At 37.5% G+C, this 24131-nt stretch overlaps 1 protein-coding gene across 1 annotated transcript; it reads left to right on the top strand.

The window, feature by feature from the left end:
• Positions 1 to 175: 175 nt before the first annotated feature.
• Positions 176 to 23212, top strand: LOC132034098 (probable ubiquitin-like-specific protease 2B). Its single transcript, XM_059424335.1, has 16 exons — positions 176 to 530; positions 6528 to 6817; positions 6909 to 6996; positions 7090 to 7139; positions 7849 to 8049; positions 8140 to 8215; positions 8988 to 9087; positions 9805 to 9879; positions 12501 to 12632; positions 12900 to 13100; positions 13180 to 13235; positions 13311 to 13407; positions 16121 to 16211; positions 19138 to 19260; positions 20946 to 21353; positions 22356 to 23212. The coding sequence occupies exons 1-16, from the start codon at positions 434 to 436 to the stop codon at positions 22965 to 22967; spliced, it is 2697 nt and encodes an 898-aa protein (XP_059280318.1). The 5' UTR covers positions 176 to 433; the 3' UTR covers positions 22968 to 23212.
• The last annotated feature ends 919 nt before the right edge of the window (positions 23213 to 24131 follow it).

Here is a 24131-nt window from a genome sequence, read left to right as displayed (position 1 = left end):
AACTAATTTAAAATTATCGGTCAATCCCCGAAAATTGAATAAAAGGAGGAAAATGTCAATTGTTCAAAGTTGGAGGAGGTACTTGATTTCTAAAGTATAGTTGAGGGACTAAAATGATTTTTACCCAACTCAAAAACATTATTTACTTGAAAAACTCCGTTTTTGTTTTTCTATTGGCTATTCCGTTGTCGAAGTGATATAATAATTATAATAAACGTAAAACCCCCTTTTCCACCAAAAAGTCACCGCAGCACAGCTCGATCAATCAAACCAAACCCCTCTTTTTATTTATTTAAAAAACCCTTCAATTTCCCCCAAATTCTTCTCTCTCTCTTTCCCAAATTTGGAAACCCTTATTGTAATCAAATCAATGCTACATTAACCCCCCCAATTTCTACAAACCCTAGTTTCATCCTCCTTAAATTATTTGTAAATGAACGATTCTACTGAAGCTATGGATGTTTTTGAGTTCAAAGCAGAAGAACAACCTCCAGAAATCGAAGCTAATAAGTTTTGCAGCACTCAAAATGGTAAAATTTGAAATAGTTTTTTCCTTTCTTTTGGGTTTTGCAGCATTTTCTATGAAAGCTTAAATTGTAAATCTTGAAGAGTGTAGGTTGTAGTTGCAAAATGTTTTTCTTGTAGTTTCTCAACTGTTTATGTTTTATTTTGTACTTTTTGGTTAATGGGTGTGTAGTAACCTTTAGTTTGTGAATTGTGTCTTTTTATTTTTTTATCTTGTTGTTTTTAGCTCATTTTTGAACGTTTAGGTTGTGTGATATACTCCGTCGTCCCGATTTATGTGACTTGGCACAGAGTTTAAGAATGAAAGAAAGACTTTTGAAATTTGTTGTCTAAAACAATGCCATAGATATTTGTGTGTTTGTATTTACATTTCAGTTAGGGTAAAAGGGGAAGTTTAAAAGCAAATTGTTACTTACTAAATATATATAAAGGTGTCATTCTTTTCGGGATTGACTGAAAAGGAAACAGTGTCACATAAATTGTGACGGAGGGAGTAGTGTTTAACAACAACTACCTCAATCACAAGCTAGTTGGGGTCATTTGTATGAATTTCCAATATTCATTTCCTTTCATTTAGATCTGTTTCACTCCATTATTGAATACTTTCGTTCCAATACACAATAATTTGGGTTCCCCGAACATTAGACGTTCTTTAAATTTTCTATTGACATGCAAATCTTAAAAAAGATTCTGTTAGCCAGTGCCTGAGCTTAGTTGGGTTCAGTTTATGTTTGAGAATATATTAAACTCATGATCTTTGGTACATGGAATGTAGTAGCACACTTTTTCAGATCAGGAGTTGGCTTGATAGAATGTTAGAGTTCATGTAGAGCATTAGAGTAAAATCAGCCCCTAATTGGTCAAAGCCTTTACACTCTACACTCTTGGTGGCGACATAAGTAGTTTATGCTTAGCAGCGGACGACCTTAATCTGCCTATCCATCCAAAATTCTTTCTTCTTCTCAGCGTTCAATATTCTTGCCTCTTTGCGGTGATTGTACAAGCAGCACCACTTTTATTTCTTGTGACCATTTTGACGGCATTACATATATGAAAGTGGTGGAAGCACCTCCTTCTTCATGACTGTTGTGGCAGTTCTTGCTTCCCATGTGACCATTTTGGCGGTGGCCAGCTCTTTTCCCAGTGCCCCTTCTGGTGGCATCCACCAGTTTTCGGTGACTGTTATGGTGGCATCCATATCTTTCCAATGACAGTTTGTACCATGCCTTCTTTCCAATGACGCGTTGTTGGGACCATGCCTTTTCTAGTGACTGCTCTGATGTTATTGCACCTTCTTTTGTGATCTTTTCGGCTACGTCGCGTCCTTGTTTTCTGGTGACCGTTTTGGCAGCATCGTTCTTTCTTGCATCTTCTGAGCATTGGTGCAGCAACACATTTTTCGACAAGATTTTGGCGACCAGAACTTTTTTACCAACTTTCTAGCAGGATTTTTATTTTTTTATTTTGGCATTTCAAAGGGATTTTCTATTGGATGATTCAAGTCGGGAGAGGAAGTTTCATTTGGTAAATTAGGAGATCGTCACTTTGTAACTACTTTGCATCTTTTGGATGCCTTGAATAGAATCAATTACTTCATCAAAAAAAAAAAAAAAAAAAAAAAAAATTAGGAGACCGTCACCACACTGAAGTGTTGGGGTGGACTTAGGGTCAAAGCCGTAAGGATTTTTTATAAGACACTAATGGGAAAGTGGTTATGGAGATTTTAGGTAGAGCAGAATGCTTTTTGAAAGGGGTGACTGAGAAGAAGTATGGGGCCTTTGAAGGGGGATGAAGGTCCAAAAATGTCACTTTCCTATGGCTGTGGGCTATGAAGGAATATCTTGAAGGGGTGGGAAGAGTTTAACTGGAACATATCATTTAGGGTGGGTGATGCGAGTATGTAAGTTTTTGGAGATATAGGCGGTGTGGAATAGCTTTTTGAGAATCACTTTTTAAATATGTGTAGGATCTCATGTCTAAAGGAGATGCCAGTTTTGACATATATGGAGTCTACAAGGGGAGAAATACACTGGTATTTGAGGTTTAGGAGGACTTGTAAGATTGGGTGGTTTTAGAATTTCAAAGTTTGAATTGCTTCACAAACAAAGAACTGCACGTCATGGCCATGGTGTACGGAGATGGAGCCAGGGGATAACAACGTCTTTTTAGTTATGTCTTATGAGAACTTTATGATTAGGGAGGAGTCAACTTTTTTGTATCTTTCGGTATGGATACCTAGGGTCCAAGAAAGGTGTGTTGGGGTGATCTCGACGGCGGAGAATAGTGGTCTTCAAAGTTAATTGCAAAATAAATCCAAACTGAAAATCAAACCAAATTGATTAAATAAATAGATGCCTTTTTTGGTTTGGTTTAAATTTGTAAAAATCGATAACCTTTTATTTTATTTAAAAATTAAAAATGAACCAAACCGATAAATTATAGATACGAACTCTATAATTATTTATGTATAAAATATTAGTTTTGTTTAAAGAGTTTAAATAATTGAATATTTTAGATAGGCCAAATAGCTATACGACCCCTTAAACTTGGCTCCGAATGTCATTTTAACACCTCGACTAAGGCCATTACCTATTGAACGCTCCAACCTCAACAAAAATGTACGTATTGAACCCCTTATAGCTGACCATTAAAACAAATATAGCACGTGCACTTCAAGTGCTATGCGTGGCAAAAATAATGAACGGAGAAAAGCCTTATGGAATTTTAGTCTAGCTAATTAAAAAAAAAAAAAGGGAAATAAACTTTTGAGGAAAAAAGAAAAAATGAAAAATCCTATGTATTTAAGAACTCCCTCCCAGGCGGGTCATCTTCTTCCCCGACCTCCCCCTGCTTTTTCAATTTCTTGGAATCTCATAACACGCTTTTTTCTAGAAACCCACCCCTGTCTCCCCTTCCTCCTTGGCTATTTAAAGTACGTATTTAGGAGATTGTTTGGTAAAATAAATTTTGGTCTTTTGGAGGGAAAAAAATAACCCTCCAATGATAGAATCCCACCTGCTCCTTTTTGATTTTTTTGCTCTTTTTTTGGGTGAGTTTTGGAGAGAAAAAAGAAGAAGAACATAACTACTTGCACAAGTTCGGAAAGTAAACGAGCAATTTTCAAGGTGACTGCTTAGGCAACGATGCTGGCTGCGAGAGTTGAAATAGAAAAAGAGAGGTAGATGAGGGAGAGTTCATTAGAAATGGTGGTTGTACATTTCCAATGATATGTCCAAGGTGATGATGTAGAGGTGGCGCCATGGTGGCGACAGTCAAGATCGAACATATAAGGAAAAAGGAAAAAAGTGAAAAAGAAAAAGGAAATGAGACAGAAGAAGAAAGAAAAAAGTATTTGCAAAAAAAAAAAAAAAAAGAGAAGAAAAAGGTCGCATAATTGATTCACGTGCTCAAAATGTAAGTAAAAGTCCTTTTTTGTGTCACGTCTTATGAGGGGATAGGTACACTTTTGTTGGGGTTGGAGTGTTCAATAAGTAATGGAGTTAGCTAAGTTGTTACAATGACACTCGTAGCCAAGTTTAAGGGGTTGTATGTGTATTTGGCTTTTTAAATACTTTCTCATAATTTTTTTTTTAGTTTAACTGCTAATAGGCTAATGACGTTTAGGTTTTAAGCCAAGAACACTCGATCCAAACTTAGCCCATTCCTATAAAGAAAACAATTGTTCAACTATAACCATATCACATAGAATTGTAGAGCTTGAAGCACTCAAGGGTGTGGCCTAGTGGTCAATGGAATGGGTTGAGAACCATGAGGTCTCAGGCTCAAATTCCAGCGGAGGTAAAAACACTAGGTGATTTGTTCCCGCCCAGTCCATGCTCGGTGGATCGAGTTACTTGGTAACTGTGTCAGTGGGAAGTAGCAGATACCACGTTAAATTAGTCCAGGTGCGCGCTAGCTGACTCGGACACCGTGATTTTTCAAAAAATGAATTATAGAGATTGAAGTAGCTTGATAGCTAAGATTAGTGCTTTTCCAATTTAAGAAATGGGGTTAAGGCCTAGCTTGGATCGATTGTTTCATACGACTCCTTTTAGCAGCGTTTGTTTTCTTTAAAAGATAACAAAAACTCCCTTCTCCACTTTGAATAATTATTCAGCATAAAAAAGTTAACTCCATATGATGTTGGTCATATTTTTTAGTAAAATCTAAACCGAACAAAATTGAAAAATCAACAAAACCGACAAAGCCAAATCAATGAATTCATATAATGCTTGGTTTGATATGGTTTTAAAGTTGAGAAACCGACTAATTGGTTTGGTTTTAGTTTTAGATTTGATAAAAAAAAATAGACCAAACTAAATCGTGAACATCTCTAGCAGAGAATTTGAGAAAGAGGAAAGAGGAAGTTTACTTGTGTCAATTGCTGTTTCGTGTGTAAAAACTCAGTAGAATGTGAATCATCTTCTTTTACATGGTCCGGTAGCATCTTGTATGTGATGGAAAATATTGAAATGGTTTGGACTTTAGTTCCCCACTTGTGAGATTACACTTGGTATGTTGTTGTTCGTTCGGACTTCAGTTGGTGTCTTGGTGATGCCAAGTAGTGTGAAAGAAACAATGTTTAGCCGGACTTTTAGAAGACGGAGAAAAGATGAAACATGAGATGTTGCTCCTTTATCACATATGTAGACAAAGAGTATTTGATGGAGTAGACAAGGATTTTGCACACTTGAGGAATAGTCTCTTATCCCTTATTTCTTTTTGGTGCACCCACAAGGTTCTTATATGTATAGAAGACTGGATTTCCTTCGTAAAAAACATATTTCTGTAAGGTTCTCAACTTTTGATATACTTCTTGTAAATGGGTGTTTTATTGCCCTTCTTTTACTTTGTCCAAAAATGTGTAGGCACAACCTTTATTCTAAGTTGAGCTTGTTTATGTTTTGGTGTTATTGTGCACTTCTCATTTACAAAAAATGGTAGATGCAAGTCTAATAACTATTAACAACATGACATTTTATCGAATTCGGGAGAATGGGATTGATGACTAAAGTTGGTTGTTTAAAGACTTGACTGGTGTCTTTCTCTGACCTAAGCTGACAAAGAAGTGGAAAACTATGTTGGACCCTCCAAATTATCGCACCCATGTCGGATTCTCCAAAAATGCACTACTTTTGGAGAATCCCACACGCACCCGTCGACATTTTTAAAGTGTCCGAGCAACGTAGGTGGAAAATATGGGGTTTCCTCGTTGCGAGAAGTGAATTACGAAGTATGTTTGGATAGGAGCATATTTATCAAATGGATAGTAACATTTACTGCACATTTTGAATTTTATGTACTCATTGTTACAGAGTTTTGTTACTCTTTAGCCTCATTCGTACTTTGGTCAAATGAATTGATGGGCGTATTTGGTAGGTTGTTCAACATATTCATTGCATTGGCTATCCATTTATCCTTTCTTGCACCTCTATTTGTTTATGGGTTATCGTTCATTAGTCAATTAATTAATACTCACTCCGCCCCAATTTATGTGGCACAGTTGGAATTTCTCGAGTCAACCAAGTTTTTCTTTGACCGGAATTTCTTTATATGCCTTTTAAATATTTTAAGTTGTTAATTATTGTGATTTATAGTACTTTTTATGTAGTTTTCAAATATATAAATTTTTATTTCAAAAAACTTAAATGTTCTATGTCCAAATATACGGTCCAAGTTTAGAAGTTTGAATCTCGAAATTCCAACAGTGCCACATAAATTGGGATTTGGGATAGAGGGAGTAGTTAGATTATTCCGTAAACCCCTGATTGTTATAGCCTAAATACCACGCCCCATTGTGGAGAACTTGAGATTCTGTTGGTCTATTTACCTAATTTGTGATGAAATAAGCAGGTTCCTTGGTGTATCAATAAGTGATGTCTTACTGGTTGGTTCTGCCTTAAAAATAAATAGAAGATCAGTGCGTTGTATTTGTGAATTCATTTTGTATTAATTTTGGTTTGACATTTTTATATTATTTTGTTTGTCTATATTCATTTAAGGTGCACCAGGAACCAATGTAAACTCGAAGGAGACTGGTGATGAACTATCTGTAGACACTGAAGCAGCTGACAGTGATTTCAATGGTAATCGTGCTCTCTCAAGTCTGGATGTGGAAGGTTGCAGTGATGAGAGAATGCTGAGATTGGGTAGCATGCCAAAGATTACCTCAACAAACAAAAGTCGGTATCCTGCTAGAGAGCCTAACAATCGTATAGGTGCAAGTTTCTTGGAAGGCAGTTCATATAGTGGGACAGCTTCTCAAGAGATTTTCTCTGGATCTCCTTCCAATGTATAATGACAATCGATGTTTTTCTTTGTACCTTATCATTTCGATAGACTATTCTCTTGAAACTGCCATTTGAACGGTGGAATACGTGCAGGATGAATCAGTTGGTGCGGTTTCTGATGTTGAAGAAAGCATAAGTGAGGAATCGGCATCATACTCATCTGCCACTCCAGAAAACCATGGTCTATTCTTATTGCCTGTCATTCTCGTACATTAATATCACAACAATTCAATATTGCTTGGTCTTCTTACCTAGCTTGTTATATTTATTTCAGACATCTTTGATGGACCATTATCAAATCACCGCTTTGACCACTGGGAAATGGTAATGATATCTACTCAGTTTATGAAATCATTCTTCATATTGTATGTAAATAATGTATAGCAATGAACACTTACTAATCTTGCTCAATTAGTGAGTGAATGATTGAAGGATCTACAGTTGTTGGATCAAAGTGTTGTCTCCTTTGTGTATGCTCTATTTCTATTGTTATTACATTTCGGAACAAACTGTATTTGCATTGATTATATGTAAATATAAATGTCGAAAGCGATAATGATATAAAACCAAGTGAAGTTTTGCAAAAAATTATGAGCGACTTCTGTACTCTTGGAAATATTAACAACAGATTCCCATACACTTTTTCTCCCGTGCTATACTTCTCACAGTAGCGATTGTTCTTTGTTCTCTCTTTTATCATTTAACTTTGAAAAGGAAAAATGATACTGTTTATGAGCAATAGAACTACATGAATAAGTAAAAGCTAGTAACACTGCAGTTGAAAAGCTGTCCTGTTGAATTTGTCCTAGTGGAAGGTTTTGGAATCAGCAGGCTGGCTATTTATCTATTTGAAAAATTCATACTGTAGGACTTCTACATTCAAGGATTTCTGCTATTCTTGGCCTGAAGTCTTTTAAAATTAGTTGTTGGCTAACGGTAGTGGAACTCATTTGGAATTAAAGTTATTTAATGACTTGTGCAGTTTAGTATCTTCCATTTTATCCTTTATTTACCAGTGTTTTCTGTTTTGCAGTTTGAAAACAAGCCAATTGTTTTCTATCCCGATTATCTCTATTATCAAGGAACATCCTATGCAGTGACAGATGCTACAGTAACCTTTACCAGTAATTTTGTTGAGGTCAAAGGCTCAACAATGAATGAGAATTCAGGAGCTTTTTGCATTCGCTTTGAAGTTGAGGACATATTCCAAATTCAACCTCATTTGTCAGGAAGGGTGAGTTTCATTGTTACACATTTTGGAGTGAGTGTTATGTGATGCGTGTAGATGTCACGGGGCTGAAAAGTCTCATTGCTTTGTTTTCAGTTTGATGTGGCTGTGTTTAAGATCCATGTATATAAAAGATCAACAACACAAGGTGAAAATGCTCACGAGACGTCTGGTATGCTGTACTGCTGTTCATGCTCTTTCTCCGGATGTATTCATTTTCTGTTGAACTCCAGTTATATCTATAATTTTATGCTCTTCCTGTTTTGAACTTTTTATTATTATGCATAAGTGTGAATCAGTAATGAGCTGTTTGATATGATTTTTGAATCCAATCCACCCTTCTCTCTTTCACTATATTTTTTCGAATAATGAACATAACCATAAGAAACAAGTTGACTTTGAAAATGAAATGGAAATGTGTGTATTTTTAGAGTTTCTTGTATGGGGATCTCTTCATTTTTGGAGGTCTTAGGACCATGAGATGCTTATAACCTGCAAAGGCAATTTTTGTGTAAATAATAAAGGGCCCTTCTAACCTTTCTGCCTTAGTGAACCGTCTTAAGATACTGAGACTTTGACTTGCTATAGCTTTTTATTGTGTTAAAGTTTTACTTTGTGCTGCTTCTACTTTTCTTGCTAAAATGTCACCAATACTGTGGGGACCACTAGATTTTTTTTGTTTAGAGCATGGTAAACGTGCTATCAAAGTGAGCACTCTTTGTTGAACATGCCTAACGTTTATTACGAATTGTATATAGTGCTTTTCTTCCTTAGTCTGCTATAATCTTTAGATGCGACATGTCACTGATCACAAAAAAATTGCAGCATGCCGAAGTGGTGGTTTAATGTTTGCTGCTTGTTTCCTTGAAATCCCTATGTTGCTCTCTCCTCTGATAAATACGTCTCGCTTCTGATAATGACTGCTGAAGTTCTTAATGTCAAAGGTATTGAGGAGATGGAGTTTGCTGTTAATGATTTTGACTTGTCTGAGAAATGTGAAGCAATTCAATCTTTGGATGGCTACAAGGCAGTGTGGAACTACCAGTGAGTGCTTTCAATCACCATTTCTCACTTGTGCTATTGCTTTTGGTTGTAGAATTAATGTGGATATTTAAATCCTCTTTGTTTTTGCTAGTTTTTGTTGAATGAAGGGCGGTCTTTTTCTTTTAAAATGTATTTTGATTTGTTATCAGTTCTAATTTGTGGGGAGTTGCCAGTTTAAAAAAAAATCAGTTCTAATTAGTGGGGCTAATTTTCCTTGGAGTAACATTTTCTCATTCTTCTGTAGTTAGAGGGAAAATTACTGCTACAGATATACTCGATAATATTTTTTTTACGACTAGAGGTATATGAATAGGGTTCAAAGCATGGCTGCTTACTATGTTCTAGAGTTTCTTCTAGACTGAAATGCCTGGTTTCATATTCCACTTTCAGTCATTTCTAAGCAGGCTTCGTGAAGTAACATTTTGATAATTTAAGGAGTTTCAGAAATGCTCACTATTGCTTATTATCAGACATGATGAGGTGCCTCGTCCAAATGCACGAACTGAAAGATTGTGTTAAGTTTCATCAAGATACTACTTGCAATTAGTGGCCAAGAACTTAGTCTGTCTCTGATCTATAATCTGAAGTTGATTGATTCAGCTACACTCTTTTTCTGTTCTTATTCCATATATGGACCTTGGACTTGAGCTCTTCTTGTATTATATTATGTTGTAGTTGTGTTATTATGCTCTTATCTCTGATCACCTGGTCTTGTAGCAATGAGAATGAAGAATGGAGGGAGAATTCACATGGGGTAACATCAAATCAGCAACCTAAGAAATATTTTCCAAGGTTAGTGAAGCTGTTTGTTAGACTCTCTGCAGGTGGAGATTTAGGTTCTGCTACAGCAAAGTTCTCTCCTTTCTAATGTGTGTTAATAGGTGTCTTTGTGTCCAAAGTTTTATGAAATTTTGGTGATCACTTTTCGCGGATGCTTATAACTTGGTAAAACCACTGTCTTTTCTCTCTGCTTGTGCGGTATGCAGAACCATGACTTTGGCACATGATTTCCATTTTAGGGAAGTTTTCTATTCTCATTCCATCTTTTACTTAGTAAATTATATTTTGGGGTGTGGGATTTTTTTTTTTTTTTGGATTCCTTCTCCCCGAAACTCTAGGTAGATTAGCTATAATGGCCAAACGTCTGTCCATTAACTGGCTTTTGCCATATTCCTTGCGCAATAGGTGATCCATGTCTTTGGCACCTCCATGTTTTTTTTTCTTTCTTTTTCCTCTTATTTGGTGTCTATTCATTGAGTTCTTATCTTTCATCTGGTAACTTAGTCCTGTAGCAGTTGGCAATGGGGATTTGCATGTTCAAAATCTATGCTGCCATAAAGATATTATCCTAGATCATTGAAACAGTTTTTTCTGTTTCGGAAAAAATAAATCATTGAAACAGTTTTTCACCCTCTGTAGGTGGAGATTTGAGAGCTGTTTTGCTGTTTTATTCAGGATTTCTTGTTTCTTATGTGTCAGTGTCTTTTCTTAGGCTGAGTTTAACACATGGGGTTCATTGCTAATATCTACGCTGTTTTGGATTTAAAAAAATTAATGCAGCAAATGTGAAGATCTTCAAAATGTGGTACTACTAACTTCATCAAAGAAAGAATCACCCAACAAGGTGACCCCATGTTGCTGAAAATCAGATTGGCAACAATGTTACTGTATGATCAACCAATAAAAGAAAAACCAATATAGACATAGTAAACCTCCTTTTGTGAGTTGCAAGCTTAAAGGGCTCTGGTAACAAAATTAACTTGACAAGGAAACTTGGTTTTGGCACTGTTTACGTAGTGGAAATGAACTAAACATGGCAAGTGGGCGTTACCACTTAACCCCACGAACTGGCCCAAGGTTCAAGGCTCAGATTCACTGCACTGTAGTGGGACGAGTCTGGCCTGACTCTGCTCCCAGGGGGATGAGTCCTTGTTTACCACCTCGTCCACTTTATTTGCTTCACTTCATTTTTCTTCATTGTCTTGTCTGGCCCTTTTTTTTCCAGTCTCGCCTTTTTTGTAAAATTAAACTAGTGTGTTAGAAGTAAGATAATATTTGTCAAAATAGAACTTAACGAATGCCAAGATAGACATACCGATACAAGGGAGGAATTGCAAGAGAGGGATAATGAATATATCAAGACTAGGAAGGGTCAGAAGGAATTGAGAGAACAAAACTTTAAGCCATTCCCGAGCTGGATTTGACTAGAATTTAAAGAAAAAGAGAGTTTTGAACGATAATTGTTGTTCCGCGGAAATTACTTAGGTTCAAATAAAGAAGATGGTGTATAATGGACTGTGAGTTCTACCTCGATGGAGTTATATCATTGTCATAGTAGGTCATTAGTGAAGATGACATGTGTTGGTGCATGATTTGGCGTTGACAACATATAAGAGGCATGTGAACATCCTCCAAGGTTTTGGTTCAGTGGTAAGAGCACAGCGCATGATATGTGAGTTAGGTGCACTTACAAGTTTGGACCCTGCCGCAGACAAAGGCTTAGAGCGGTGGACCCGTTGGAACCTTGCGCTAAAGCATTCCTCAGCTTAAGGGCACGTATTTTCACACATGTTGATACTGGTGCTGGAGTTGGTGGGGGTGGGATTATGTGGTGTTTATATGGACAGAGTGATACAAAGATCTTCGACTAGAGATGAATTAAAGATTTGGTTCTAGTATGTTCATCAGAGTGCTTTATTTTGGATTCTTCTTTTATTTCTGGTGAATGGAAGAAAATGTTATAGAGAAGGGACTATGTTTTATGATAAGGATACAGAGAAGGCATTTAAAAGGCTCTGATACCATGTGGTAAAGGAAGAGATGTGGAGAAAGAAGAGAAGATTTTGGGAATTTCTAGATTGATCATTCCCTCAAGCCGTTGGGGTTCAAATAGTGTATACAGATGCTCTAAATTAGGAAATTATACATAATGATAGTAATTAAATATCCCTAATTGTTTCCCTAATTATTTGTAGTTGATGTGCATGATTTTTTTTTTGATGAGGTAAGGGAGTTGATGTGCATGATCTTTATTAATCTAGTTACAAAATTTCAGAATATTTGAAACCTATGACATCGCACTGCATTTATTTGCAAGGATTAAGGAATAGATTTGTCGGCTCTGCTCCTTGACATGTTATCCCAGTTTGCAAACTTAGATAATTTTAAGTTCTGGTTGTAGTGTGTGGTAAAATTTAGGAAGTCATGCCATTTTAACCCTTTTCAGTGTATTTTTAGCTGGCATCACTAGGAAGTGGTTTGAGAGCAAGTGACTTCTTGGTGCAAAAAGAAGGGACTTTTGGCCTGTAGAATTTGGTTTTTCTGATTTTAAGTGTTAGTGGTAGCTAGTTATATAAAACAAACAAAGATTTCTCTTTCAAGCGTCTGATGCTGAAGAAATTTAAAATTTACAGTTATGGTGAGTCGCTTGAAGAAGTTATTTATCCTAAAGGAGATCCTGATGCTGTTTGCATTAGTAAGAGGGACTTTGATCTTCTGGCACCAGATACATTTGTCAATGATACAGTTATTGATTTCTACATAAAGTAAGTTCTTCGTTACTATTTCTTATTGTCATAGTAGCGTATACTTTGTGGCCCAAAATGGAGAAACATAGAATATTCTGAAGCTTGTCACCATGTTTAGTGCATGCTTCATGCATTTTCTTTCTTTTTCCTCACAGAATTGAACTTTTTGTGAATAATATCTGAGGACTGTTGATTTCCATATTGTCTCGAGACTTTTAACTTATCTTGGTTCGCCTTATGCTACCGTTCTCATTTAGTATGAATTGAATCTCAAAATACTGACAGGTATTTAAAGAACGGAATTCCACCAGAGAAGAGGCAACAATACCATTTCTTTAACTGTTTCTTCTTTCGAAAGTTGGCTGATATGGATAAAGATCCTAGCAGCGCATTTGATGGCCGTGCTGCTTTTTTGCGTGTCCGTAAGTGGACAAGGAAAGTGGACTTATTTGATAAGGACTTTGTATTCATTCCAGTAAATTACAAGTAAGTTATTAAACTTCTGTTTTCTGTAGAGGTGATCTTTTGTCATTAGTCGTAAGTAACTTATCTTGTAAAATGACAGTTATCACTGGAGTCTGATCGTCATATGCCATCCTGGTGAAGTGGCTAACTTTACGGGCAAGTTCATTCTATATCACCTGACTTCTGCAGTTGCCTTACTGCTTTCCTAAGAAATTGTTTCGTGTTTTTCAGATGATGACACTGCAGTGAGCTCAGCCAAAGTACCATGTATATTACACATGGATTCTTTTAGAGGAAGTCATGTGGGTCTCAAAGATCTTCTGCGAAGGTAGCAGTTTTTCCATTAACCAGATACTAATATTCAGGAGAGTTCTTTATACTAATGTGTGCCTGGTAACATGCAAGAATAATTATTTAACAAGCGGGGGTAACAGGCCGTGATGCTTGAATTGTCACTGGTCGTATCACGACCAAGCTGTATGGATGAGTTTATAAACTAAACTTGTCTTTCCAGACAGTAGATGATGCAATATTTCTATATCGTCTTTAAAGAAGCAGTGAGTGGATGTGGGGTTGAGAACAGTTACATATGTTGCAATTCTTTTCTTTTGTCGCTTCAAAAGGGGCAGGGACAATGGGGTACATGTGTCAGGTATCTCCTTTTTTGATGTTTGATCATTGAAGTCACAGCAATACAAATGCTTTTTCCGTAAAATAAAATAGAAGGATTTTTTATTGGAGGTTTTAGTAATGAAATCTTCTAAGGTGTCAGCATAACCCAAAATATTGTGATCTTTCATCGATTAATGTTTCAAATCACCTTCTTATACATGTTAATCATTTTTGTTGCGAAAATAAACTTTGGACCTGACTCAATTGCGAAACTAGCTCATGGGATTAGGATTGTCCAATATCAAATAAGGAGACTCGGCCCATTCCCTAAACCAATGTGTGATATTTCGCATCCCTTCACACCAGGTTGAACATTTTGAGTATGAACAACATAACACAGGGCCACAACATTGAGTCAATCAAGAATAGGGATGTGTTTGGCTTTGATGCCATGTTAATCCCCACATTACCCAAGCAGGTAGGAATTCTCTACCTGGCAGGTGTTTTATTAGACCTCCATACATCGTGTGCTCCGCCTAAGCCGACTCATTAAATGCGCTGTCATAATTTTTTTATCATCTTGCAAGATAAATAGTTTTTCCAATCTTATTTTCCTCTTTTAGTCTTCCTTGAAAACCTTTCAGAATGGAACTCTCATCTTGATAGCTCCACACTTTTGAAATTGATGAATGCTTTGCACCCTTAAAATTTCCCTTTCTGCTGACCCTCTTTGGAGAAGGAAAGCTCTCACTTTTTCAGCTTCTTCGGTTTTCTCTTCATTGTCGTTAAGTTCAAGGGGTGGTGTTCCGTTAAAGAGAAACCTTTTCTTTGGGAATGAAGAAGCAGAAATAATCCCATTTCTGCCAAGAGAAGCATAACCTTCCAAAAAAGAAGGGCATAAGTGAATAGCCAAAAAGAAAGAACCTAAGAAAAGTGATGAGAACTTCATTCTGGAAAGGACATGGACCACTGAAAGATCTCTAGACACTTTGTGTTTGAGTCAGCAGCCTAATGCATCTGTTTCTGAAGTCTGGGACCAACATGGATTTAATCTTAACCTCAGGAGATTTTTGAATGATTGGGAAGTGAGTAGAGAAGCTGATTTTCTCGAATATTTGGGACTTTCTTAGGAACTCTATCTACTCAAGACAGGTTATTCTGGAAGAGGCACAGCAAGGGTGTGTTGATAGTAAAGTCAGCATATTCAACACTGAATCACAGGCAACAGGGATTCAAGTGGCCTTGGAAGCATATATGGGGATGGCATGCTTTTCTTGGCTTATAGTAAAGGAAGTATGCTGGACTCATGATAATTTGACTAGAAAAGGGCTGCAACTGTGTTTTAAATGTAATTTGTGTGATAAAGATTCGGAAAGCATAAATCATCTTTTTCTGCATTGCGAAATTACTGATCAGCTTTGGAAGCTTTATCTCAACATGAAAGGAATCAAGTGGGATATGCCAAAGAGTACAAATAGAGATGTTGGAATGCTGGAGCAAAGCTGGTGACGCTGCTAGACAGAAGAATTGGTGGCAAATGGTACCTACTTGTGTATGCTGGAGAGTGGTAGGAAAGAAACACTAGATGCTTCGAAGGAACCTTCTCTTCTATGGAGAAAGTCAAGATGAACTGCCTGTTGTTACTTATTTTTGGTGTAAAGAAGAATTCTTAGATGATACTGAATCTTTGATAGATTTCGTAGGAACCTTGTAAGAAGAATAAGGAGAATTTTTGCCTTTTTGTTCTGTAAATATGGTTTATGCACACACTTGTGCTGATGATATAAAATTATAGTTTCCTTTCTAAAAAAAATTAAAAAAAAGGGTTATTCATGAAACTGGAGAAAGAGAGAGCGAGTCCCGTTGGGAGACAGGCAGTGAAGCTTCACCTGAGAAAGGTTGCATTATAATGAAACACCCTTGAACTTGACGAAGATGAAGAGAAAACTGAAGAAGCTGAGAAATTGAGGGGGTTTCTTCTCCTACTCTTTACGTGTGCCTCGATGTCAATTATTCACTTTTATAAACCATTATGTATCCCACAGAATCATCTGCTTCTCACTTCAATCTTCATTCCATCCACCCTGAACCAAAGGGGAGTTAGGGGGACATAGACTTGATGATCAAAAAGATGAATTAAAGATGTTTTTTTTTTTTTTTTTTTTTTTTAAATGTAAATAATCCATTCTTTCCACCGAAAAGGTGTGTTGGTCGGGTTTACTTCCTCAGAGGCTGAATGTTACAAGTTAATGAGCCTTTAGCTGATAGAGAGCCACTTGAAGGTTGTATTGAACGGCCTCAATTTCTATGCTGCAGAATCTAATGAGTTTTGTCATTTCCCTCTTACTTTGCAGTTTCTTGCCTTGCAGTAGCATTAATTGATTGAATTTGACTTCGATGATGTCTTTATTTTCATCTTTTCATAACAGCTACCTCTGCGAGGAATGGACAGAGAGGACAAAGGAAACATCTGATGTTGTCTCCTCAAAATTTCGAAATTTGAGATATATCGGTCTTGAGGTACAATCTGAAGTTTTGTTGTCCATTCCAGCTGTTATACAAAAAACTGTCTCATATGAAGAATTTGAATGTTCAGTAGGAGAAACTAAATTTCAAGTTTATGAGATAATGTATTTTACCTTCCTTGATATTGCCTTTCTGTGTTCGAGACATGTTCTGTAGTTGGTTGTTAAACTTGAGGTTGTCATCACCCTCAAGGACTTCTTAATATAAACGTTTTGATATACTGCTAGTAACGTCTATAGTCTCTTAAAGATGAAGGTTGTGAAAGACAAGCTAGGTAGAACGGATAAAAGTCACGGAGGGAGAAATGATATAGAAGTAGAGAAATGGTATAGAAGTAAGTGCATGGGATGTATGACAGTTTATTGGAAAAGAATCACTATGAAGTTGAATTTTGGTTCTAAAGTTCTGTTGTCGGTAATATCATTACAATCAGTTCAATTGTTCATTGTCCAAACCCCAACCATGTCAAAGGTGGTTGTTTGGAAGAATTTGCACTTCCAAATTACGTAGGCTCCACATGTTACCTTCTCAAAAACAAAAACAAAAATTACGTAGGCTCCAAATTTTTTATTTGTGTATCTATGGTCTTTAACATAATTTGGGATAATAGTTTACTTATAAAAATTTAATGGAAGGTGATGCACTGAATTTTGGTACAGATGTTCTGTTTTCGGTAGGATTACTACTATCTGTCCAAGTCCATGACCATGTCTAACCATGTCAAAGGCTGTGGTTTGAAAGAATTTGTACGTCGAAAATTACAGTGAAGTCTAATTTTGTGTCTTAAGATCTTTAAGATAACTTCGGGTAAGAGTGTTACATATTCTAAAGAAAAAGTCACTAATGTTTAAGCTATTAATTTCAAGCAACTTCTTTTAGGTGTTGTCATTTGTCAAATTAGATTAAGTTGGGCTGGTGTCCATAAAGGTTCAACCAAGTTGATGATTTGGTAATCATTCTTGCTGTTCCGTGTTTGGTACTTAGGTTTCCTCCATTAATATTTTAGTAGGATCCTTTTACATGATCTTTTTGATGAATGAAGAGCATATTTCTATCATCTTTATTGCAAAGGAGAAATGTAATCTACGAGTCTGGACAAAAACGCATATACCTTTTGTCCCAGATTATCTAAAGATATCTTGATTGCTTCTTCTGGTTATTTGAGAAGTGTATCCCTTTTTCTTCAGAACTTTTTTGGTATCATATTACCATATAAAAAAGATCAGACACACTTCTAAATGAAGCAGAAGTTCAAATAATTATAGGAGCTGATTTTATGCAGAAAGAAGTTTCTCGTTGCCCTGAAGTCTGTGCCGCATCGGATGGCCGGAATAGCTCGCAACCCTCAGTCGTGCGGTAGGTGGGGGTCGCAATGGACTGGTAAGGGTCAGAGCCATCAGTTCGACTACATGCTTGGTCAGTTTTCCAGTGAGAGCGGTGGTGATGAAGGTCATCTTCCTTCTGGGCATGCAGCTTCGGCTCAGGCAGCTCTAAAAACAAATGGGAGGGAGCAGGGTAAGGCCCCTAATGGTGTGGGTATGGACAATTCCTTAGTTTCTGAAGCTGCTGCTGTCCCGAGACACTTCTCCGGGCGCCGGAGAAGGACAGTAATCAATCCAGGATGATTGTTTTACTTCCTGTGTGCTTAAGAAGGTTCTGGGGAAGGGGATGTAGGGGGTGGTTGCAACAAGGACAGTGTTATTCAGTCACTGGGAGTTACAGGAATGGAGGAGTCATTGAACAAGGACCAAGAGGTGTTACAGAGAGAGCTTGTAGTGACATGACAGGTACGGGAGGGGCAACCGACGATGACTCAAAATGGGAGACAAAATATTGGTGTATGAAAGAAGAAATAAAGAGACAGGAAAGGGGAGTAAAGGGGCGAAAGATTGAGAAGTTGCTGCTGGATAGTATGATCATTAGTTGGAACTAAGGGGGATGGATGACCCAAACAAAACGGCCATTATCAAGGTAGGGAGTAGAGCCCGGGGGGGGGGGGGGGGAGTTGTGTTATGACTATATACCGAGCACGGGGAAATCATGTTACTTTGGGATGAAAGGAAGACGGAGAGTATGGAGGTGAAGAAAGGTGAGTTTATGTTAGCACCAGGATTTAGGAACATTGGGGATGTGGATTTGGGGTTGTGTATGGTCCTGTCGGGGGAGGAGTCAGAGGTGGATTTTTGGGAAGTTGATTTTGTCCCCATTTTTAGACATAATTGCATTTAGATAGTTATTCTTGTATAACTACTTCTATGTAATAAATTTGCTGTTTTAGTTAGTGCTTTGAACACCAAGTGATTTAATAGATGATAATCTAGAGCAAAAATAACCTGTAGAATTTGTTAAGAAAATAATTTACTCATCGTTTTCCAAATTATAAAATTACAATCTTCCAGATGACTTCCCAAACTTTGTAGAATGCACCTAATGTGACTGCTTCTTAAATCAGAATTTCCCCCCTTACCCACCTTAATCTATGCTTTCTGGAAATGGGTTAATACTAGACTCCTTCGGACTAAAATTATAACTCATTATAAACTTAACTCAATTTGGACATACTTCAATTCGAGTACAGTGACCTCTTAGTTTCTATTATTCATTCGTTTAGTCTTCTAATTGGGGACATAGGACTACAGTTTACAAAACCTGTGCTAAGCAATATTTTGGGATTGTGGTGTTGTAGACTCTTAGAGAGGTGAGCAATACTTGCTTTTTCACATAGGATGTGGGTCATGCTACCTGTATTTGGGCATGTTTAGTGTGAACTGTGAAGAGAAATTTGAGGGTGATGCAGGGGTTCTTGAAACCCCAGTTACTGGTTCAGCTGTCAATTAACTGATAAAAGTTAAGGTTTTGTAATGTTTCTAATGTTGGGGTGAGCACCACCTTACTTACATTTTCTCTTCATCAATGGTAGCTACCTCAACAACAAAATCTATCGGACTGTGGTCTTTTCTTGCTACACTATGTGGAGAAGTTTTTGGAGGAAGATCCTGCTGGTATCAGTCCATATAGGATAAAAGACTACCACAATGAATTTGTAAGTGCAGTGCTTGATTTGCATTTCAGTGTTATGTCTTCGAAGTTCTCAACTTGTGCCATCTTTTATGATTTTGAATCATTTGCATATGAATGGATGGAGATGGCATTAATATTTTGATTTCCTCTACTCTGATTTGAAGCCTATCATTGTTGAATCCTTTAATCAGTATCAGAAATGTGGAGTCAGAAATAGAAACCTTCTTTAGTGGGGCATAGTTTCAAACCACTTGGAAGAATTTTATGTCTGATCTGCAGTAATGTCCGAAGAAAATGTTGAGCTGCTTTTACATCTCTGCTACAGTGCTTCCTTATTGGTATTCGATACATGTTCACAGGCGTTACCAACTGTTTTTTATTCGTGTACGTGCACTTGATGCACAATTTGGCATTAACCAGTAACCTGTTCATGCAATTAATATTTGTTTTCTAGTGATAAAAAATTTGGCTTAGCTGCGTTAGCGAGTAAGTAATGTTACTATTCCCTCTTATGGCTTGTTCGGAGTCTGCTCATTACCTTTTGTCAGGGAATAGGTGCATTACCACCCTATGTTTTTGAACGGCCATTTACCCCTTCTGTAATTCCTGTGACAAAACACGCTCGGAAATTCAATGAGACCTGTTTCTTAGTGGTTTTGAAGGACGGGATACCTATTTATCAAAACCCAAAGGAGAGTAACTCCCCTCCAATTTCCTTCTCAAGATGGGGTGATTCACTTGACAAAACAAAAAGAAGTAATTAGTGCGATGTTGCATCGAGCATGCTGCAGCTTCAGATTGCTTCTTCCTACTTTTGCTTTCACGAGCAATTGATCCTGAAAAGAGATTGTACATTCTTATAACAGTACCATGGTTATTTAAATAACATTTTTTTTTTTTTGGAAAATCAATTCACCAGTGCACTTCTTATTTTCTTTCTTAATCGGAGTATACCATTTTTGTTAGTCAGCTGAGCATTAAAAAAACATACTGGACTTAATTATTCTACTGGTTTCACCATCGATGACCACATATTCTCCCAAATTATAGGGAAGGAAGAGCTAAAGAGAAAAGATAAATGAGGCAAATTTTATGGATGGAGGCTTTTTATATATCAGCCATTTTGAAGTATTTGTGTCGTGGCAATTAAACAACTTCCAGGGTGAAGGAAGGGGAATCTAGAAAAGATTTCGTTTCCCTGCTGAGAAAATGAAGCACAATCATCTTTTCCAAATTGAGGGGTCTTGTCTAAACAGAGCTATCTGCTACCTCCATATAGCTGACATTGAGTAGGGGTTACCTTGTTTAATCTAGAAGTCATCCCGGTTATGGAAGTCCATATTCTTAGATCTCTGATTGGTATACTAAGTGACAGACGAAAAGAGATGAAGAAAAACGACACTTGACGCGATTTGTTGACCCTTGAGTATGCATGTTGGGACGATCTGCAAAATTTTACTTCAAATCCTCATGAAATTTTTCTTGCTGCTCTATATATTCCTTTCTTCTTCCCTTCTGCTAGCATCATTCTTCTCAGTTCTCTTTGATTATTTTTTTTCATATGCCGTTTGTGTTAGTTTCTTGCATTCTTTTTTCTTCCTGTTTTTCAGATTCTTGTTTGCGTGATTTAGTGGTCTTGTTTCTTTGAGAAAAACTTAAGGTAAATGATGAGTTTTATACCTAAAAGTTACTTTCTTTTGAATTCAGCTCAGCATAAACTGGTTTCAACCTCATGAGCCTTCTATAAAGCGCAGTGCAATCCAAAGACTGATCAGTAACCTACTCCAGAACCTTTCCCTAGAAAATTCTCCCTCTTGTGTGAGTAATAGTTTCTTTCCTGAAGGTGGTCTCAAGATAAGCAATGATGATGAAAATGCTGTAGAATTAGTATCTGAGCAGCTTGGTTCATCAAAGAGTTCAGACAATTTACCACATTCTCAAGCTAATGAGATAGACCCATTTCCTACTTCCTCTCTCACGGGTGTTTGCGCTAGTGATTCAGGCTTTGGTTTAAATGGATCTTTCGAGTCTGAATCTGATGAAACATTGCTTGACATGCGCTTTGGTCATTCAGCATCTTTTAACGAGTTCAGGAGTTCATTGCCACCAATACAGGTATGTTGTTATATATCCGCAACTAGTTTAATAGTTCTCAAAATGGTAGACATAAACATGAAGATAAGTATTTATGGACAGTTATGGTAATATCATAGTCTTCAGATCACGAAGATCATCATTTCCCTACTTCCTTTCATTTTTCCCTTTCGTTTTGGTTCCAAAGGAGAAAGAGGGAGGGAAGAAGGGGTGCTGTCTTCTAGCAGCACTATATTGAAAATTGATGTCATAATAAAGTTTCTCGCTACTCAATTAAAACGTAATTTCCTTTTGGCCAATTGGGAAGTTTGAAACTTTTTATGTACTAATGCTTCGTAAAAATCCTTCCTAGATGTACTTGTATCCATTGATCAAATTTTTTTGTGTGTGTCAGAGAGGGAGGGAGAGAGAGAGAGGAACGGTTGGGATTTCTGCAGGGAGGTGATGGGAGGTGAAGGAGAAACTCTGTTATGCATACGGACTTGGAGGATGAAAACAGCAAATTATTTTTGAACACTCCAACCTGGCCACTTTTCTTATGTGGCATAGTAGGAAGAATTGGCGTAGTTTGGGAATTAGGTTTGAACAAGTGCTGGGGTGAGATTTATATTTGAAGCAGGTGTTGTAGAACTTCCGAGAAAAATAGTAGTTAGAGAGAAAACCCAATTTCTACTATACCACTTCCTTTCTGCATCTATTGGAATATAAGGTTCCCTTTTCTGAGAATTCATTAAAATGGAGTTGTTCTGGTATCCTGGTCATTTATGATACCTTAACTAGTTCATCTTTTGGATGGATTAATCTGGGTTGCTTCTCGTTGACCTCTCCTGCTAGCTTTAATCGTGCATGGATGTTAGCCGGTTCTCTTGGTTGGATCTCGGATTAACTGATTTTGGTTGTACCAGTTCACATTGCCAAAGGGTCTGATTCTGTTTATATGCATTTATTTGCCATAAATCAAATTGGTTCTATTGTGTTTTAACTCTGCTACAAGTCACTGAGTTGTTGATGACCTTAAAACAGGAAGAGGTAGAAGATGGAGATCATCTTTTGTACACGGCAACTGAGACTGGCCTCCAGCATCTGGGTGGGAATGGGTCTGAACCCTGTGCCCTTTCCTATTCATCTGGGTCTCTTGCTGCGGAAACTTCCTGGATCCCAGGTGTGTCAGTTGTCCAAGATGTGGACGGGGAGGAGTTGGACTCATCACCAACTACTTCAGTCCATGACACTGAGAATCCATTGGAAGTTGAGGTCGTAGAACCATGCAAAGTGGATCGAGATATGAGTTCAGATGAGAAAATAGATCATCTAAGCTCGACGGCTGCCGATAATATTGACTGTTTGGTTGATGGACATGCCACTTCTGGCGAGCTGCTGGATATCACTTTGGCACAATGCTCTGTCGAGACACATGATAACAGTGGTACTGGTCCTTTCACCTCTGGCCAGGAGAACCTTCGTGATGATATCCATGGAAATGGCGACCTCGCCTGTAAAAGCTTGCTGCTCATTGGTCGTGGTTCTGGTTCAGAGGCAGATCCTCAACAGAATGTGAAAAGGAGGCGGCTTACACCCTTGGACGAAGGGGAAGTAGCATTTAGAAATAGCGTGTCACATGATCTGCATTTGTAGATTGACCTATGGGAGTTTTATCAAGCATTCTTTGCTCTCATGGCACTAGGAATACAAGATTATTTGTTAGCTGACCTTATCCTGTGAATAGCTTTTAGTGGGTTGTCTGTACACCCAACATCTAAATTTTTGTAAATGCTAATAGCTGCCTGATATACAGAGCTATTTGGACGGATCATAACGGTACTCTTGTTTTAGTTTCTTATCTATGTGAAACTAACGTATTGCTCGGTTGCTTTCGATAATGCTTTGGATGTATATAATTTGGATACACATACTAATTCTAAAAGTGATTTTTTAAAATCTTTTTTATACTGATACGCAAAGAAATGCAAAACTGTTCGAGCCTCTAATTACCTGCCATTTACTCAGCGGAAAAGGGCCAAATATACCCTTGTACTAGTATTCGTTGTACTTTTGGTCTAAATATAACTCAACAGTTATACTTTGGGCACATTTTTGGAAAATGTGTTAGCATCTTACTCCATTTGAGGCCAATAAATCTGCTGCGTGATTCCCACAAACTCCTTGAATGAACTTCTCTCATTACGTAATTTGTTTCCCCCGTGTCCTAAACATCTTGCCGACGGATCATAAAATGACCTTCGATATAATTGACCATTATACATATAGTATCGAGTCGCCTTTGTTCGCAAAGACTTGCCGTCGCGTAGATAGTCTATGTACTTGTTGCGCTAATCCCAAGTTAAACTCATTGAATTCTCTTCATCACGATTGGCATCCAGCGCCGAATTCAACAACTGAACCACCTTACCAGAATTAATTCCCTTGCATCAATAGAAGATCCCAGGTTTGCCAAAGCATCCGCTTTCACATTCTGCTCCCGTGACACATGCTCTAACGTCCATTCCTTGAAACAGCGCATTAGTGCCTGGACTTTATCCAGATACCTCTGCATCCTGTCATCCTTTATATCAAAAACCCCATTAACTTGGTTAACCACCAAGGGCGAATCGCTTTTGGCTTCAATGATCTCGACTCCCAAGCGGCGAGATAATTCCAAAACCTGCAATTATTGCCTCATACTCGACTTCATTGTTAGTTAATTGCACTATTTTAATTGCCTGTCTTATGACATCCCCAGAAGGAGATTTAAGCACTATGCCCAATTCGGACCCTTTCATGTTGGTTGCCCATCCGTAA

This window comes from Lycium ferocissimum, chromosome 10 (genome assembly GCF_029784015.1).
Source record: "Lycium ferocissimum isolate CSIRO_LF1 chromosome 10, AGI_CSIRO_Lferr_CH_V1, whole genome shotgun sequence".
Classification (NCBI taxonomy): Eukaryota; Viridiplantae; Streptophyta; class Magnoliopsida; order Solanales; family Solanaceae; genus Lycium; species Lycium ferocissimum.
Note: the sequence above shows the minus strand (reverse complement) of the source record. Positions and strands in the feature narration are given on the sequence as shown.

Bases quoted from the DNA above. Each gene is read 5' to 3' on its own strand.
- LOC132034098 (XM_059424335.1), top strand. From the start codon at position 434: ATGAACGATTCTACTGAAGCTATGGATGTTTTTGAGTTCAAAGCAGAA. The intron at 6,818-6,908 runs GTATAATGACAA...GAATACGTGCAG, and splicing joins TCTCTGGATCTCCTTCCAAT to GATGAATCAGTTGGTGCGGT. The intron at 9,088-9,804 runs GTGAGTGCTTTC...CTGGTCTTGTAG, and splicing joins AAGGCAGTGTGGAACTACCA to CAATGAGAATGAAGAATGGA.